Below are 16,207 nucleotides of genomic sequence, written 5' to 3' on the forward strand. Positions count from 1 at the left end.
GAATAGATCAGACAGAAACACAGTCTTTTGCCCAGAGTTGGGGAATCAAGAACCAGAGGACATGGGATTAAGGGAAGGAAGGGAAAGATTTAATACGAACCTGAGGCGTAATCTTTTCACACAGGGGGTGATAGGTATAGGGAACGAGCTGCCGGAGGAGGTAGCTCAGGCAGGTAATGTCACAACATTTAAGAAACATTTGGGCAGGTAAATGGATAGGACAGGTTTAGAGGAATATGGGCCAAATGCAGGCAGGTGGGACTAGAGTAGATGGGACATGTTGGTTAGTGTGGGCAAGTTGGGCCGAAGGGCCTGTTTCTAAACTGTATGACTGACTCTATGACTCTAAATGGCACCATCTAAGTGAAGAGGGACCTGGCTGTATGAGGTTAATATAAAATGGTGCACTTTTATTTCTGAACAAATGAAGCAATTTGTGTGGAGATTAAATAGCCACAAAAATATTTTCAGTAGAACCAGACAACAAAAGATGATTATCAGGAATGTGGCAGCAGTGGATTCTGGTCTTTTCTAGGAAAGCAACTGAGCATTGGAGAGCTGCAAGATCTCCATTGCAGGTAGTGGCAAATATTGTACAACCAATCAAACATGAAAGTACACAAAAATGCTGGAGAAACTCAGCGGGTGCAGCAGCATCTATGGAGCGAAGGAAATAGGCGACGTTTTGGGCCGAAACCTTTCTTCTTCAATCAAACATGAGGCTGGATAATGTGGGCGAATTTGTGAATAAACTGAATGTTTTTACCTGTAGAAAAGGCCAAAACAAAGGGCAGAAAATTATTTTATAAGATGATGTTCACTTTTCAGATGAAATGAACATTTGTAAATTTCCAAGAATAAAAGTTGATGGCAGAGACTTGAAAATTCCTTCATGTAACTCAAAAGAATTGGTACCTGTACTATGCAGTTGATAATTGACTTTACCCCCATTTGGAAGAGAACATGATAAGCAGGGACAGTAAGCATGGCTTTGTCAGAGGCAGGTCATGATTTTTTTGGGGAGGCGTTGAAGGTGATGGTATAGTGGTGGACGTTGTCTACGTGGAGTTTAGCAAGGCATTTAGTAAAGTCTCTCATAGTAGACTGATCCAGAAGATTACAATGCCCGGGATTCAAGGTGATTTGGTTGTTTGGATTTGGAACCTGCTTACCCATAGAAGGGAGAGAGTAGCGGTGGAAGGATGTTATTCTGCCTGGTGGTGTGTGATCATTAGTGTTCTGCTAGAAACCGTGCTGGTTCCACTGTTGTTTATGATGTATTTTCGACTAAATGCATATGGCTTAGTTGGTAAGTTTTCAGACAACACAAAAACTGATGGAGTTGATGACAGTGAGGAAGGCTGTCAAAAGATTCAGCAGGATTTAGACCTGTTACACATATGTGCAGATAAATTGCAAATGGAGTTAAACCCGAGCAAATGTGAGCTGCTGCATTTTGAGAGGTTGGCTGTGAAAAAATATACTGTTAATGGCAAGATCCTTAACAGCATTGATATACAGAGGAGTCTAGGGGGTCCAAGTACATAGCTCGCTGAAAGTGGCAACGCAAGAGATATAGCAAGTGAGGAACGGGTATTGGGTAATACTTTCATCTGTTGGGACATTGATTAGAGATTCAGGAATTCATGTTGCAACCAATGGTTGGGCCACATTTGGTGTATTGTGTGCAGACCTGGCTACCCCATTGGAGCAAGGATGAGGAGGCTTCGGAGAGAGTGCAGAAGATGTTTACCGGAATCAGTCTGAAGAAGAATACCGACTCAAAATGTTACCTATCCATTCCTACCATTGAATATCTCCAGCTCTTTGGATTTACCGGAATGCTGCCTGGATCAGAGGGTATTATCTATAAGGAGAGGTAAGACAAACATGGATGCTTTCTCGGAGCGGTGGCCACTGAGGGGGATAAAAAATACAAGAGTTTTAAATAGATTAGACAGTCAGAAGCTTTTTCCCAGGATGGAAATGTTAAAGGCAAGAGGGCATACATTTAAGGTTAGAGAGGGGAGGTATAAAGGAGATATGCTGGGATCCTTTATCAAATCAACATTCAAACTACATTTTTCATCTCCATTGTCAAATATGACCTTCAAATACAACTAGACTGCTGTGTTTGTAGATGAAATTGATAAAGATCTTTGATTTTAGAAAAACAAAGCCTTATGTGACTACAGATACGTAGATTGTCTGTCATTGATTTGATAGTAATCATTCCAATAGCAATGGTAATACCTTGCATTAGTTCGGCATTTCTTAAATTATAATGAAGCTAAATTAAATGTGTACATCTTTTTTTTGTGGAATCTTAACCTCTGGATTGATTCATTTTCCCCAGTAATTATTCGGCCTCCTAGCTTTGAACTACTTGGGTTGTAATTGCTCTGCTACAAATCAAGTCTTGATGCGCTTTGTTGCTTTGGGACAGTCACCGGAATCCATAATCAAGAAAAGTTGCCCTTGTCTACTTTACGTTCTGTCGGCAGAGGCAGGGAGGGAAAACATAAGCAATTGCCTACACTGCCAACGTCCCCAATTTGAAAACGTTCATGGCATGCACTTGTGTGGTTCACTAAGTATTGAGACATCCATGGCAACCTCCAGCAGCTGCAACCAGCTGTGGATCTGGAAAATCTCCATTGACTCTTTGCTCGAAGAACATGCTTCTAGCAGGTACGATACTTCTTCAACCACATTAGATCCTCTGACCAGGTCCTTCCAGGTGCACGTCCTCTCACCTTATCTACTGCATCCAGCGTTCTCAATGTGGACTACTGTACATCGGCGAGACCAAATATAGACTCGACGACCATTTCGCTGAACACTTGTGCTCGGTCTAATGGAGGCCTATTGGATATCCCGGCTGCTATCCACTTTAAATGTCCTTCCCATTCCCGCACTGTCAATTCTGTCCTGAGCCTCCTCCATTGCCAGTGAGGCTGCATGCAAATTGGAGGAACAGCACCTCATATAGGTATGAACGTTGAATTCTCTCATTTTAGGTAACTCTACAAACACCTTCCTCCCCCTCCTCCCTCTCTTCCTCCCCCCCCCCGAAGAAGAAACCATACTCCAGGACACCAATAATGAATTTTATCAGTAGGGGGTATCTTAATAAAGTGATTATTTGTAATAATTAATTCTTAATCGCTTGGTTGTGATCAATAATGTGATCGCCACGATGGTCCAATTGTTAGGGCTGCTCCCTCGTTCCACCAGAAATCTTCAGTGCTTTCTGTGAGGTATTTGCATGTTCTCTCTATAACCACATGGGTTTGCTCCAGTTGCTTGGATTCCCTCCAAGTGTTATGGTTTGTACTCACAACCAAAAGACATGATGGTCGGTTAATAGGCTGGTGTAAATTGCCCTCCATGTACTAAGTGGCAAACGAGACAAAGGTGAGTCTGAGAGAATTAGTTACTGATTACAAGAAAGTGGGCATACAACAGAAGGGATTGCTATTTTGGGAGCCAGCTTGGATTCAACAGGCTGAGTGACCTCCTATATGATATTTAAGGAGTAAATCAAACTTTCTATACATGCTATATAATTAAACAAGCACCTGACTGCAGACTGAAATCCTTTCATAAGTAGTAATATGTTCGAAAACAACTCAAGTGGAGTGATTAAAACTTTACTGAAGAATTACATTTCTATTCAAATCAAAGGCGTTGCTTCTCAAAATTGGTGGGAGGCTGTTCATTTGGAGGAAAATCCCTGGTATGGTGCAGTTGTCTGTTCTCATACTGTAAATTCTTTCAGTCTTGCTTCAATTCCAAATTTGGTTGTGTGTGTAATAAATTGAAAATGGTATGCAGTCTATTAATTGCTTTCTTTCATTGAGGAAGTATTGCAGACTGGTAGAACAGGAATTTTGGCATTTTAAGTAGCAGCTTTGCCATCCAGTTACTGATTAGGTCTCTTTATAACTTTAACTGACATGTTTCTAAAATTAGCACCCTTAAATGCTCATTTTGGTTCTATCTGGAGACTCTGGAAAGCGGGCTTCTACGATATCATCACTAAAATTCCAAGATAACCCTCTTCTGTTCCAATAACCATTAGTTAGATTTTTGAAAACATTTTCCAATAAAATGTATCCTATAAAAAATATACAATTGAGCTAGCAATTCATTTGTCGTATTTACTCACTATATAGCTATTAAATATTACTGGCTTACTGCCTTAGGTAAAATATTACAAAACAGTGTTTGTTTAAGTCGTGTACTTTTGCCTTGGTATGGAGGGGATTTGAGTCATGACAAAACCCTGTTTGTAATAAGCAAAACTAAATTTCTCATGCTCGCGATATAGCACCAGTCAATTTAGGTGTTGGACAGGCTAGATGCAGGAAGATTGTTCCCGATGTTGGGGAAGTCCAGAACAAGGGGTCACAGTTTAAGGATAAGGGGGAAATCTTTTAGGACCGAGATGAGGAAAACATTTTTCACACAGAGAGTGGTGAATCTCTGGAATTCTCTGCCACAGAAGGTACAATAGTTGAGGCCAGTTAATTGGCTATATTTAAGAGGGAGTTAGATGTGGCCCTTGTGGCTAAAGGGACCAGGGGGTGTGGAGAGAAGGCAGGTACAGGATACTGAGTTGGATGATCAGCCATGATCATATTGAATGGCGGTGCAGGCTCGAAGGGCCGAATGGCCTACTCCTGCACCTATTTTCTATGTTTCTATGTTTCTATATAGATGATGTCCACAGAGCCACGTTTTCCTATTAGAGAGTTGTGAATCTGTAGAATTTTCTGCCACAGAAAGCAGTGGAGTCCAGTTCACGATGTATTTAAGAAAGAGTAGATTTAGCTCTGCGGGCTAACGGAATCAAGGGATATGGGGAGAAAGCAGGAACAGAGTACTGATTTTGGATGATCAGCTATGATCATATTGAATGGTGATGCGGGCTCGAAGGGTCGAATGACCTACTACTGCACCTATTTTCTATGGTTCTTTGTTTCTAAAGCAGTGATTAGGCTATTGGCACTCTGGGTTATATTTGTAAACAGTAAAGCAACTTTAGATAGGTCCAGAAACATGATTAAACATATATCACATATTGCTGTCCCAGATTGCACTACCGGAAGTTGACACCTTGAATTCTCCCTAAGCATTAAAATATTCTTAATAGCATTAAGCTACCATGTAGTTATGATCTATATTTGCTGCTTATTTTGGATGGGTATTGTAACCCATTTATCAATAACATTGATGTTAATGACTGTTAGTTAAACTCCATGGAACAGTAAATTATAATGTGCAAACAATAAATAATAATAAACAGTTTAATGTGGAATGTGGGGACAGGAAGTATTTCAGAAGATTTTATGAATGTCAGATATCAAATATTTTTCTTCGTTTTTTTTTGTCTTGTTTCTCGCACAATCCCTGCTTCCAGCTGATTGAAATACGCACTCGCTGCAAATAGCAGTAAGGATCAGCTTTTTTTAAGTGTTATCGGTTTTGTTGCTGAGGCAGTTCTAATGATTATCAGTTTCCCTGAGTTCTACCAGCTCAGCTGTAAGAATTCAACTTATTCATTAACAGAGAGTGTGATCATCATTTAATAGATGACTGTCTGCTTTAATGGAAATCTGGCTAGTTCAGCTGTTTCAATGGATGGTTGGCTGGACCAGCTTCCATTTCCTTGGTGTCAAATATAATCTGTTAAGTATCAGATTCTAGCTGGCGGTAGTTATCACAAGATTTTGCAGACAACAAGGTATGTTGTCTGCCAGCTCCTGTCTTGACTGCTGTCTCCATTTCACTGAGATCTTCTTATTCAATTCCACCCTTTCGCCCTTTTGATCTTTCCCCCAGCTTTGGCCTATTCCATCAACTCCCGGCTTTACTGAAGCCCAGTTCTAATTGTACATTGAAACTTTGGCATTTGGCAAGTCCTGCAGCCACAGGTAAAATAATGTAAATCATGCACATTAATGTACAGTATGTTAACTTTGCGGAATCAGTGTAAATGTATTAACATTTTAAATCTTCAGGCTTTTAACCATTGCCATCAGCAGTTGGACCCTATACTCTGGAATTCCCTCAATGATACATTTTCTCACCACATCAATCCTCTCCTTAAGATCCTCCTTAAAACGTGAAGTTTTGCTCTGGAGTAGTGACAAATTGGGCTTTAATAAGACTGAACTGAATCTTGTAGAAAGGCTCAGAGAAAATAACATCATCTTTCAATTCCGCAAACCGCAATATATTTCCATTAATGTAATTTTCAACGTCACCAGTTAAGAAACTATATTATGGAATATTACAGGCACCCACAAACCAGAGGAGGCAATCATTAATCCAGTCCTCAGTTCAGATAACATTTTACAAACAGTTCAGTTCTGCAGTTACCAATAATTTGAGACTTTTCATGGTCATAGCATTTAATTTTTTTTCACAATGATCCAAATACATCGAAAGCTGCTGTCAGCAAAATCCCACAATGGAAGTATTAGTCCATTTCCTGACATTTTGTAGGCGCTCTTGATCCAAAACTCAGAACATTATCAGACGTTTTTCTGTACTTTGCACCAAGCCTGAGTTATGAATATTTTTTGATTGTGATTTCAGTGAAAATTCCTGGAAGAAAATATCATGACTAGCAGCCATTGCAGAGGGTTTTTATGAGGGATTTGCTCAAATAATTGATGAAAATAAAGAATATTTGTAAAATTACTTCCAATAAGGAATTTGGACCATATGCTGTTCTATGGATGAGAGGGGGTTGGGCACATCCAGCTGAGTGAGGATCGGGCTAAGAATCATGTGCCTTAAATATTGCTTGCCTCACACCTACACTTCTTTCCTTGCTTTATTTTACACAATCATCAGAATTCATGGAAAATGTAGTAAAATGGTAAAAAATTGAAATTGTAGATTTTCCTATCAAGGTCTGTCCTCTACATGGCTTTTCTGTAGGAAACAGGGAAGGAATCTCCTTCCATTACTACTCAGCTGTAAAATTGGTCATCAGAATTTATTACGGCCGATTTCTCAGTTGAAATTTATGCTGCTTTACTGAATATAAATATATTTAGTCTTGATGTCGAAGGATTTTCACCATTTGCATCAAATTCCTGACACTAAAAAATACTGGCACTCGAAAGCTACTTAATCCCCCAATTGTACTTTGGACTCATAGGAAAAGACCCAAATATATCTGCATTATCTACAGCCACACACTCATTTAAGTATCACACTGCACAAATGAAACTGTTAACAGATTAGCAGTAGGTAATACTTTCAAATTTACTGATTATGTATCTGAGAGGTACTTGTGAACTTTAAGCACACACTAAGCTGCCACAGTGGCACAGTGGTAGAGTTGCTGCCTTACAGCGCTCACAATGCCGGAGGCCCAGTTTCTATTCTGACTACGGGTGCTGTACGAACGGCATTTGTATGTTCTCCCCGTGACCATGTGGGTTTTCTCCGAGATCTTCGGTTTCCTCCCACACTCCAAAGACGTACAGGTTTGTAGGTTAATTGGCTTGGTGTATGTGTAAATTGTCCCTAGTGTGTGCAGGATAGTGTTAATGTGTGGGGATCGTTGGTCGGTGCGGACTCGGTGGGCTGAAGGGCCTGTTTCCGCACTGTATCTCTAAACTAAACTAAACTATTTATACCTATCTATACAAAAATATTATTTGAAGGAGATGATTTTTGTTAATGCCAAATGTACAAATAGTTTTGTGTAGGAAAGAACTGCAGATGCTGGTTCACACCGAAGATAGACACAAAATGCTCAGCAGCATCTCTGGAGAGAAGGTACGCGTGACGTTTTGGGTCGAGACCCTTCTTCAGACTGAGAGTCAGGGGAGAGGGAAACTTGTGATATGGAAGGGCAAGGTGTGAAAACAACAGATCAAAGCAGTCGATGATAAAGGAAATGTAGAATGATTCATTGTTGGCTGATGGAAAGATGTTAATGAGGCATACAAACAATAAAATTAATCAGCAGGACAGTGAAACTAGTCGGAGAACTAGGGTGGGGACGAGATGGAGTGATAGGGAAAGCAAGGGTTACCTGAAGTTAGAGAAAGCTACTTACAAACCGCTGGGTAGTACAATGCCCAAGCAAAATACGAGGTGCTGCTCCTCCAATTTGCGTTTGGCATCACTCTGAGGGGAGGAGGCCCAGTGCAGACAGGTCAGCATGGGAATAGGAGGGGTAGTTCAAGTGTTCGGCAACCGGAAGATCGCATAGGCCTAGGCGACTGAGCAGAGACGTTCAACAAAACGATCGCCCTGTCTACGCTTGGTCTCATTATTGCTGTCAGAAGATTAAGATCAATTTTCAGATTTGCCTATGTAATCCAGTTTAACACTTCACAACTGGTTTGAAGGAATGTTGCTCCCCAATGGGCATTGTATTTTGGAGTGGATATTAAACTGAGGGTTTGTGGGGTTTTTTGAGCATGAACACAAACATGGTATTGTGTGGGAGTTCTTACAAAATGCCCCGGTCAACACCGAATAACCAGAATATTTCGGATTATCTAGTCACGTATTTCATTGCTTTGGTTCTCTTGTTGCCTTCGTACAGTGGAGTACCATTCTACCTTTTATGATTCCACTCGGAGAACTGCTGATGTCACTCGTGTCCCATGAGCACAGACCAAAGTTCTTGCCCTCTGCTGATAGCAGGAGCTCCTTCACCATGTCATGGAAGCAGAATGATTAAAATACTGACCCGTCACCAGGGTGTGGAGGCACAAAGTCAAATCCCAGCCATGGTAGCTGAGAAATTAAAACCTGATTAATTAAATGTAGACAATAGACAATAGGTGCAGGAGTAGGCCATTTGGCCCTTCGAGCCAGCACCGCCATTCAATGTGATCATGGCTGATCATCCCCAATCAGTACTCCGTTCCTGCCTTCTCCCCATATACCCTGACTCCGCTATTTTTAAGAGCCCTATCTAGCTCTCTCTTGAAAGCATCCAGAGAACCTGCCTCCACCACCCTCTGAGGCAGAGAATTCCACAGACTCACCACTCACTGTGAGAAAAAGTGTTTCCTCGTCTTCGTTCTAAATGGCTTACTCCTTATTCTTAAACTGTGGCCCCTGGTTCTGGACTCCCCCAACATCGGGAACATGTTTCCTGCCTCTAGTGTGTCCAAGCCCTTAACAATCTTATATGTTTCAATGAGATGCCCTCTCATCCTTCTAAACTCCAGAGTGTACAAGCCCAGCTGCACCATTCTCTCAGCATATGACAGTCCCGCCATCCCGGGAATTAACCTACACTGCACTCCCTCAATAGCAAGAACGTCCTTCCTCAAATTAGAGGACCAAAACTGCACACAATACTCCAGGCGTGGTCTCACTAGGGCTCTGTACAACTGCAGAAGGGCCTCTTTGCTCCTATATTCGATTCCTCTTGTTATAAAGGCCAACATGCCATTTGCTTTCTTCACTGCCTGATGTACCTGCATGCTTACTTTCCAGATCCCGTTGTACTTCCCCTTTTCCCAACTTGACGCCGTTTAGATAGTAAGCTGCCTTCCTGTTTTTGCTACCAAAGTGGATAACCTCACATTTATCCGCATTAAACTTAATCTGCCATGCATCTGCCCAGTCCTCCAACCTGTCCAAGTCACCCTGCATTCTCATAGCATCCTCCTCACAGTTCACACTGTCACCCAGCTTTGTGTCATCTGCAAATTTACTAATGTTACTTTGAATCCTTTAATCCAAATCATTGATGTATATTGTAAATAGCTGTGGTCCCAGCACCGAGCCTTGCGGTACCCCACTAGTCACTGCCTGCCATTCTGAAAGGGACCCGTTATTCCCTACTCTTTGTTTCCTGTCTGCCAACCACTTCTCTATCCATGTCAGCACTCTACCCCCAATACCATGTGCCCTAATTTTGCCCACTAATCTCCTATGTGGGACCTTATCAAATGCTTTCTGAAAGTCCAGGTACACTACATCCACTGGCTCTCCCTTGTCCATTTTCCGAGTTACATCTTCAAAAAATTCCAGAAGATTAGTCAAACATGATTTCCCCTTCGTAAATCCATGCTGACTCGGACCGATCCTGTTACTGCTATCCAAATGTGCGGCTATCTCATCTTTTATAATTGACTCCAGCATCTTCCCCACCACCGATGTCAGGCTAACTGGTCTATAATTCCCCGTTTTCTCTCTCCCGCCTTTCTTAAAAAGTGGGATAACATTAGCTACCCTCCAATCCACAGGAACTGATCCCGAGTCTATAGAACATTGGAAAATTATCACCAATGCATCCACGATTTCTAGAGCCACTTCCTTAAGTACCTTGGGATGCAGACCATCAGGCCCTCAGGCTTTATCAGCCTTCAGTCTCATCAGTCTATCCAACACCATTTCCTGCCTGGAATTTTAAAAAGCTGTTAATAACAATGGCAGCCATGAAGCTACTGGATTTTAAGTGTGTACAGTAAGTGAGTATAGTAACCTTGTGATGACAATTACATTTAAAGGGTTGATAAAACAATAAATGGTGATCGGGAAACTACCAGAATGGTTTTTTTAAGGGCCACTTACACATCAGACTTTTGGGACTGAGATATAGAGAGATTTAATTCCTCAGTGGGTTATAAACACTTGGAATTCTCTGGCTCCAGACATTTGTGAATGAAATATGGTAAAGCTGGGAATGAGGCACGTTTGACATCTCGGGAACCTGAAGAAATGTGAGTACAGGCAAGACAATGCAGATGCTGGGATCTTGAGCAAAAACAAGATCAAGAACTCAGTGGGTCAGGTGACATCTGTGGACGGAAATCTGCATCAGTACAGGTGAATGGCTTCAATCCGAAATGCTGCCTGTCCATTTCCCACCACAGATGTTGCCTGGCCCTCTGAGTTTCTCCTTTGGAGAATGCTTGAGGGGCTGCATGGCTTTGTCCTGTTATTCTATTGTTCATACCAGTTGAATAGTGAACAGCACAACCTGCTGTGAGACTATTCTTATCATTTTCTTGAGTACTACTCTGGGACAAAAATGTAATCTTGATTTTAAAAGTTGTTGGTGCAGGATTTTGTCCAAGATGCACATCTGTCTGCAACAATCAATGATAGCACCTACTTTTTTCTATCTGTCATCCCAAATCTGAGTTTGTTTGATGGCTTTCTTATAGACGTCAGCCTCTGATAGGGGATCTGGATAGAGTATGAGTCAGTCCAGATCTTCTTGCGAAGGGCTTTGTCCGGCTGTTATGGCTGTGGTACAGCTGACTAGCCTCAATATACTCAGTGAAATTGTTTTCCCGCAGCCATTTCCACTATGCCATAATTTATCTTGAGTAAATTCTCCTTGTGTCGCAATTTATCTTGTAGTTTTGTTCAATGGATTGTACATTGTGCAGAGTAGTCCATTTTGCCGCCTTCAAAAGGTATAAAAGAAAGATGCTTGGACGCATGCTACAACTTCTATCTGAAATAGGACGTTATTGACTGAAGAAGAGGCACTCTATATTGTATATCTATATCTGTATATCTATATATCTGAATTTCTATATCTGTATTTTAATTAATTTATTAGTCAAGTATGTAAACATACAAGGAATTTGATTTGCCAACAGTCATACAAAAAAGCAACAAGATACATAACTACATAAACATTAAACATAGACTTAATCAGCCCCCACCATGGTGTGTGAGAATCCCCAAAGCACGCAGCATAAGCAGAGACCCACAGCCATCAGTTCAATGTCTGGGCCACATACATGCTCCTTCCCCATGATGTGACCAGAATTGTACCGACCGCTGTCACTCTCTCTGCAGTCCCTGTCCACCCAAACAGTCAGAAAGCCGTCCACACTCGCACTAGACTCCGGGATGTCCTCATGGAGTGATGTCCCCGCAAAACACCGAGATTACTGCACTCACGGCTCTCCCTCCAAGTCCTCACCAGCGCAGGTAGCACATCCATCTGTTTGGTTGTTTGGTTGTTTGTCTTTTGCACAAAAGTCCGCGAGCATTGCCACTTTCATTTCACTGCACATCTCGTATGTGTATGTGACAAATAAACTTGACTTGACTTGACATCTTGTTTTTTCGATGATGTCACATTCCCCACTGTGATCGAAGGCAAATACCTTATACCTTCTTTCCTGCTTTTATCCCGCGGTCAGGGAAATCGAAACTCCCGCAATCGGGGCGATCGAAGTTCCCGGGGTGATCGAAGCTCCTGCAGTTGGAGCTCCCGCAGTCGATCCCTAACAAAGGGACCACTAGCTCCACGATGTTAAAGCCGCAGTGCAGACGGAGATTCGATGAAAAAGTTGCATCTCCGTCGAGGAAAGAGATAAAAAATATTTCTTCCAACCCCCCCCCCCGCCCCACATAATATAAAAACTAAAGCTGCACTAAAAACATGCAAGTAACACAAACCAAAACAGCAAAAGAAGAAAAAAGACGAGACAGGCTGTTGGCTCAGCTGCCATGTACAGCGTCACCTAGATCTAAGACTAGAATAAAGTATATTTGTTTGAACCGCCATTCACTAGGGCTCAGAATGATAATTCCATTGAAGGTTGATTTCTACTGTGTTTGCATTTGAAAATTTTGAATAAATATTATGTAAGCCCAGTATTTCCATCATTGGCTAGGCAATGTTGTATGGAGCCTTTACAACACACTTCACTGCTTTTGCTAGGTTTTGTGTAGTTGTGTTTACAACCTGTTAAGAAACTAGGTATAACGGAAGATAGACTAAAAATGCTGGCGTAATTTAGCAGGACAAGCAGCATTTCTGAAGAGAAGGAATGGGTGGCGTTTCGGGTCGAGACCCTTCTTCAGACTGAAGAACGGTCTCGACCCGACAATTCGACCACGTGTCAAAAATAATCTAAAATCATTCATTATTTTATTGTTATAATGTATAAAATTGTATATTTGATTACTAAAACAATACCTTCGTCTCTTTAAAAATCGGTTTATCATCATAATGAAAGACATTAATTGAATAACAGTTACTACTTCAAGCAATGTTATTAACTTAAAAACCACAATATCTCACTGATACTGTAATCATTTATCATAACACATAGCAAATTATCTAATACCTCATTGGCATCCCTATTTTCGATAAGTCTAAAGAAATTGCCTTTTTTTCTATATTGTAAATACTTGAAGAAATATATACTTACTTGGCTAATTTAATTTTAAAGTTACCTGAATTTTTGGAATTCATACAAATTATTCTCTTTAACCAACAGTCTATTTTATCAAAAGCAGAATACTTATTTTCTCCTTTTGGTATGGGGCAAATTGCAACAATGCTGCACTGTGCTTCGGGACAAAGCACCATGGAGAACCTTCCTAAAATATAATTTCAGACCTAACTCAAGTAGATTGCAAGTGAAAAAACGATGGTGCTTTGCGGCTGACACAGGATGCTTCACAGCTTGGTTTGGGAACAGCTCTATCGGAGATGGCAAGAAATTGCAGCGAATTGTGGACGTAGCCGACAACATCAAACCAACTTCCCTTCCATTGACTCCATTTGTACCTCACAGATTAATCAGGGATAAGTCACACCCAATCAACTCCCTCTTCTCCCCTCTCGCCTCGGGGTAAAAAAGGTATAGAGATGTGAAAACAAACACCACCAGATTCAGGGACAGTTTCTTCCCAGCTGTTGTCAGGCAACTGAACCAAAGGCAAATCAGGCAAATAGAGAGCAGCCGAGCAAACTGCTATTTACCTCATCGGGGACCCTCAGACTGACTTTGATTGGACTTTACAGGCTTTATTTTGCACTATTCCTTTATCGTGTATCTGTACACAGTGAATGGTTCAATTGTAATCATGTATTGTCTTTCCGCTGACTGGTTAGCACGCAACAAACGCTTTTCACTGTACCTCGGTACACATGACAATAAACTAAACTGAAACTGAGCTGAACTGAAGTGACAGCAACTTTGCTTTTTCTGCAGAACCGTGCATGCAAGGGCCAAAGCTGATGCAGCGGATGGTGCTGCACAAGCTGCGCGCCAGGAATCCGACATTGCAAGGGGAGTTGCTAGGGAATTGTCACCAACCTTCTGCCAGCCAGGTAAGCTTCTGCATTTAAACACACACAGAAAAACTATTCAGAAAATGGGTTCAAGTTTATGTTTACATCGCAAATGGAAGTTTGGGACGATGAGAAGGCAACTCATTCCCCGTCACACAAATTTGGAACGACGTGATGCACCAATTTGTGGTAAAAATCGGGATTGAACATTTCCAAATGAACTCATTTCTAATTATACAATTATTTTGGTAAATACTATAAATCTCACCAACATCAGTGTTTGAAACCAACATTTTATTATTTCTGAGATACATTAAGGTAATTGCTACATTGAGATCCTCCATTGCAAAGATGTGATCTGACCACAATTAATGAATGGAGACAGCAATTCCAATAATAGGCGGCCACGATGGCGCAGCGGTAGAGTTGCTGTCTTACAGCACTTGCCGTTCCGGAGACCTGGATTCGATCCCGACTACAGATTTTGTCTGTACGGAGTTTGTACGTTCTCCCGGTGACCACGTGGGTTTTCTCCGAGATCTTCAGTTTCCTCCATACTCCAAAGACGTACAGGTATGTAGGTTTATTGGCTTTGTGTATTTGTAAATTGTCCCAAGTGTGTGTAGGATAGTGTTAATGTGCGGAGATCGTTGGTCCAGTGGACCGAAGGCTCTATTTCTGCTCTGTATCTCTAAACTAAACTAAACTAAATTAATACCTAAGCATTTGACAGCCTAGGGAATCACAGGTCTATGTTGGGGAAAGCACTTCATTTTCTTATCTGTTGCTTTTGTGCATGTTATGCAATTTTCCACATGCACCCAATCTCTGTATCAAATTGGGACATCCAATAGCTATCAGGGTATCTTTTTGTTGCATTGGTAAACCCTGTATACAACACATGTTATAAACTGTCAGTGTGCTTTCCAAGCGTACTTTGCCCTTCATCATAATGCTGTCAGGACCACGCATGGTCCATTAATTAAATATTAAAGAATTAAATGGTACATTATAAATTGAAAGGACTTGGGTGTTTTTACTTTATGGTTGCAAATGTAGTATGCTCTTGATTTATGAAGTCCACTTTGATTAGGTAATACACTTTCAACCAGCTTCTTGGTATGAATCATATAATCAAACTATCCTTAATTGGCCTGTTATAAATGCCGTCTTCTGATGCAAGTTTGCTTTTTCTCTGGATCATACATATTCTGCGAATTGGATGCGATCCTACTATCTACTTTTCATGATGATTTTTTTTAACTAATTCTGGCTGAAGTTTTAAAATCCTTATCATTTTGTAAATTTCCTTACATAGGCCTTCCAGCAATATACTTACACCTTTTTCCCCTGTAATTTCCCTATTTATGTAATTTCTTATATATTTTTCTCTAACTAGAACAATGCATTCTAAGGACAGGGAGTAGGCTTCGATGATTATGATTTTTTTCACCATTGGCCTTTTTCACTGGGTGAGTTAGGGTGAAATTATAAACAATTTCAATGTGTCCGCTGGCTGCACAAGTGCAAGATGGGGGATACAGATAGGTTAGGTGGGTGAGTGGTCAAAGGTATGGCAAGTGGAGCATAAAGTGGAAAATGTAAATTTGTTTAGTTTAGACACACAGGCCCATCGGTTCACCGAGTCTGCACCAACCAGTGATCCCCACACACAATAACACAATCCTACACACACTAGGGACATTTTACAATTATACCAAGCCAATTAGCCTACACACCTGTATGTCTTTGGAGTGTGGGAGGAAACCGAAGATCTCGGAGGAAACCCATGCGGTCACGGGGGAGAACGTACAAACTTCGTACATGCAGCACCCATAATCGGGATCAAACCCGGACCTCTGGCGCTGTAAGTGCTGTAAGTCAGAAACTCTACCACTACGCCACCGTGCCGCCCTTATTATTGTTATTTTCCTATCCCAGTGATCTCTATCACCAGATTAGCACCCATCATGGAAATAACATCACCTCAAATGTTTTCAATTGAATTGCCACTCTATTCTAATTTTGGTTTGCAAGGCTTCCTTCACGATCAGTAGCCTGGAATTTCCCTAATATAATCATGAGTGTGCCATTACTATAATGGCCACCACAAGATCTGAGAAAGACAGTTAGGACTGGCCAGTAAGTATGACCAGTATC

General features: G+C 41.2%; 1 protein-coding gene across 2 annotated transcripts in view; it reads left to right on the forward strand.

Annotated features, from left to right (window-relative positions):
- Nucleotides 1–16,207, forward strand: part of jph1 (junctophilin 1) — a 181,180-nt gene that overhangs the window by 105,711 nt on the left and 59,262 nt on the right. For both annotated transcript variants that reach the window (XM_033019284.1, XM_033019283.1), the window contains exon 3: nucleotides 13,968–14,086. In XM_033019284.1, the coding sequence (XP_032875175.1) occupies nucleotides 13,968–14,086 (119 nt within the window). The remainder of the gene's footprint in view (nucleotides 1–13,967; nucleotides 14,087–16,207) is intronic.

The sequence above is a fragment of the Amblyraja radiata genome, chromosome 4, assembly GCF_010909765.2.
Source record: "Amblyraja radiata isolate CabotCenter1 chromosome 4, sAmbRad1.1.pri, whole genome shotgun sequence".
Taxonomy (NCBI): Eukaryota; Metazoa; Chordata; class Chondrichthyes; order Rajiformes; family Rajidae; genus Amblyraja; species Amblyraja radiata.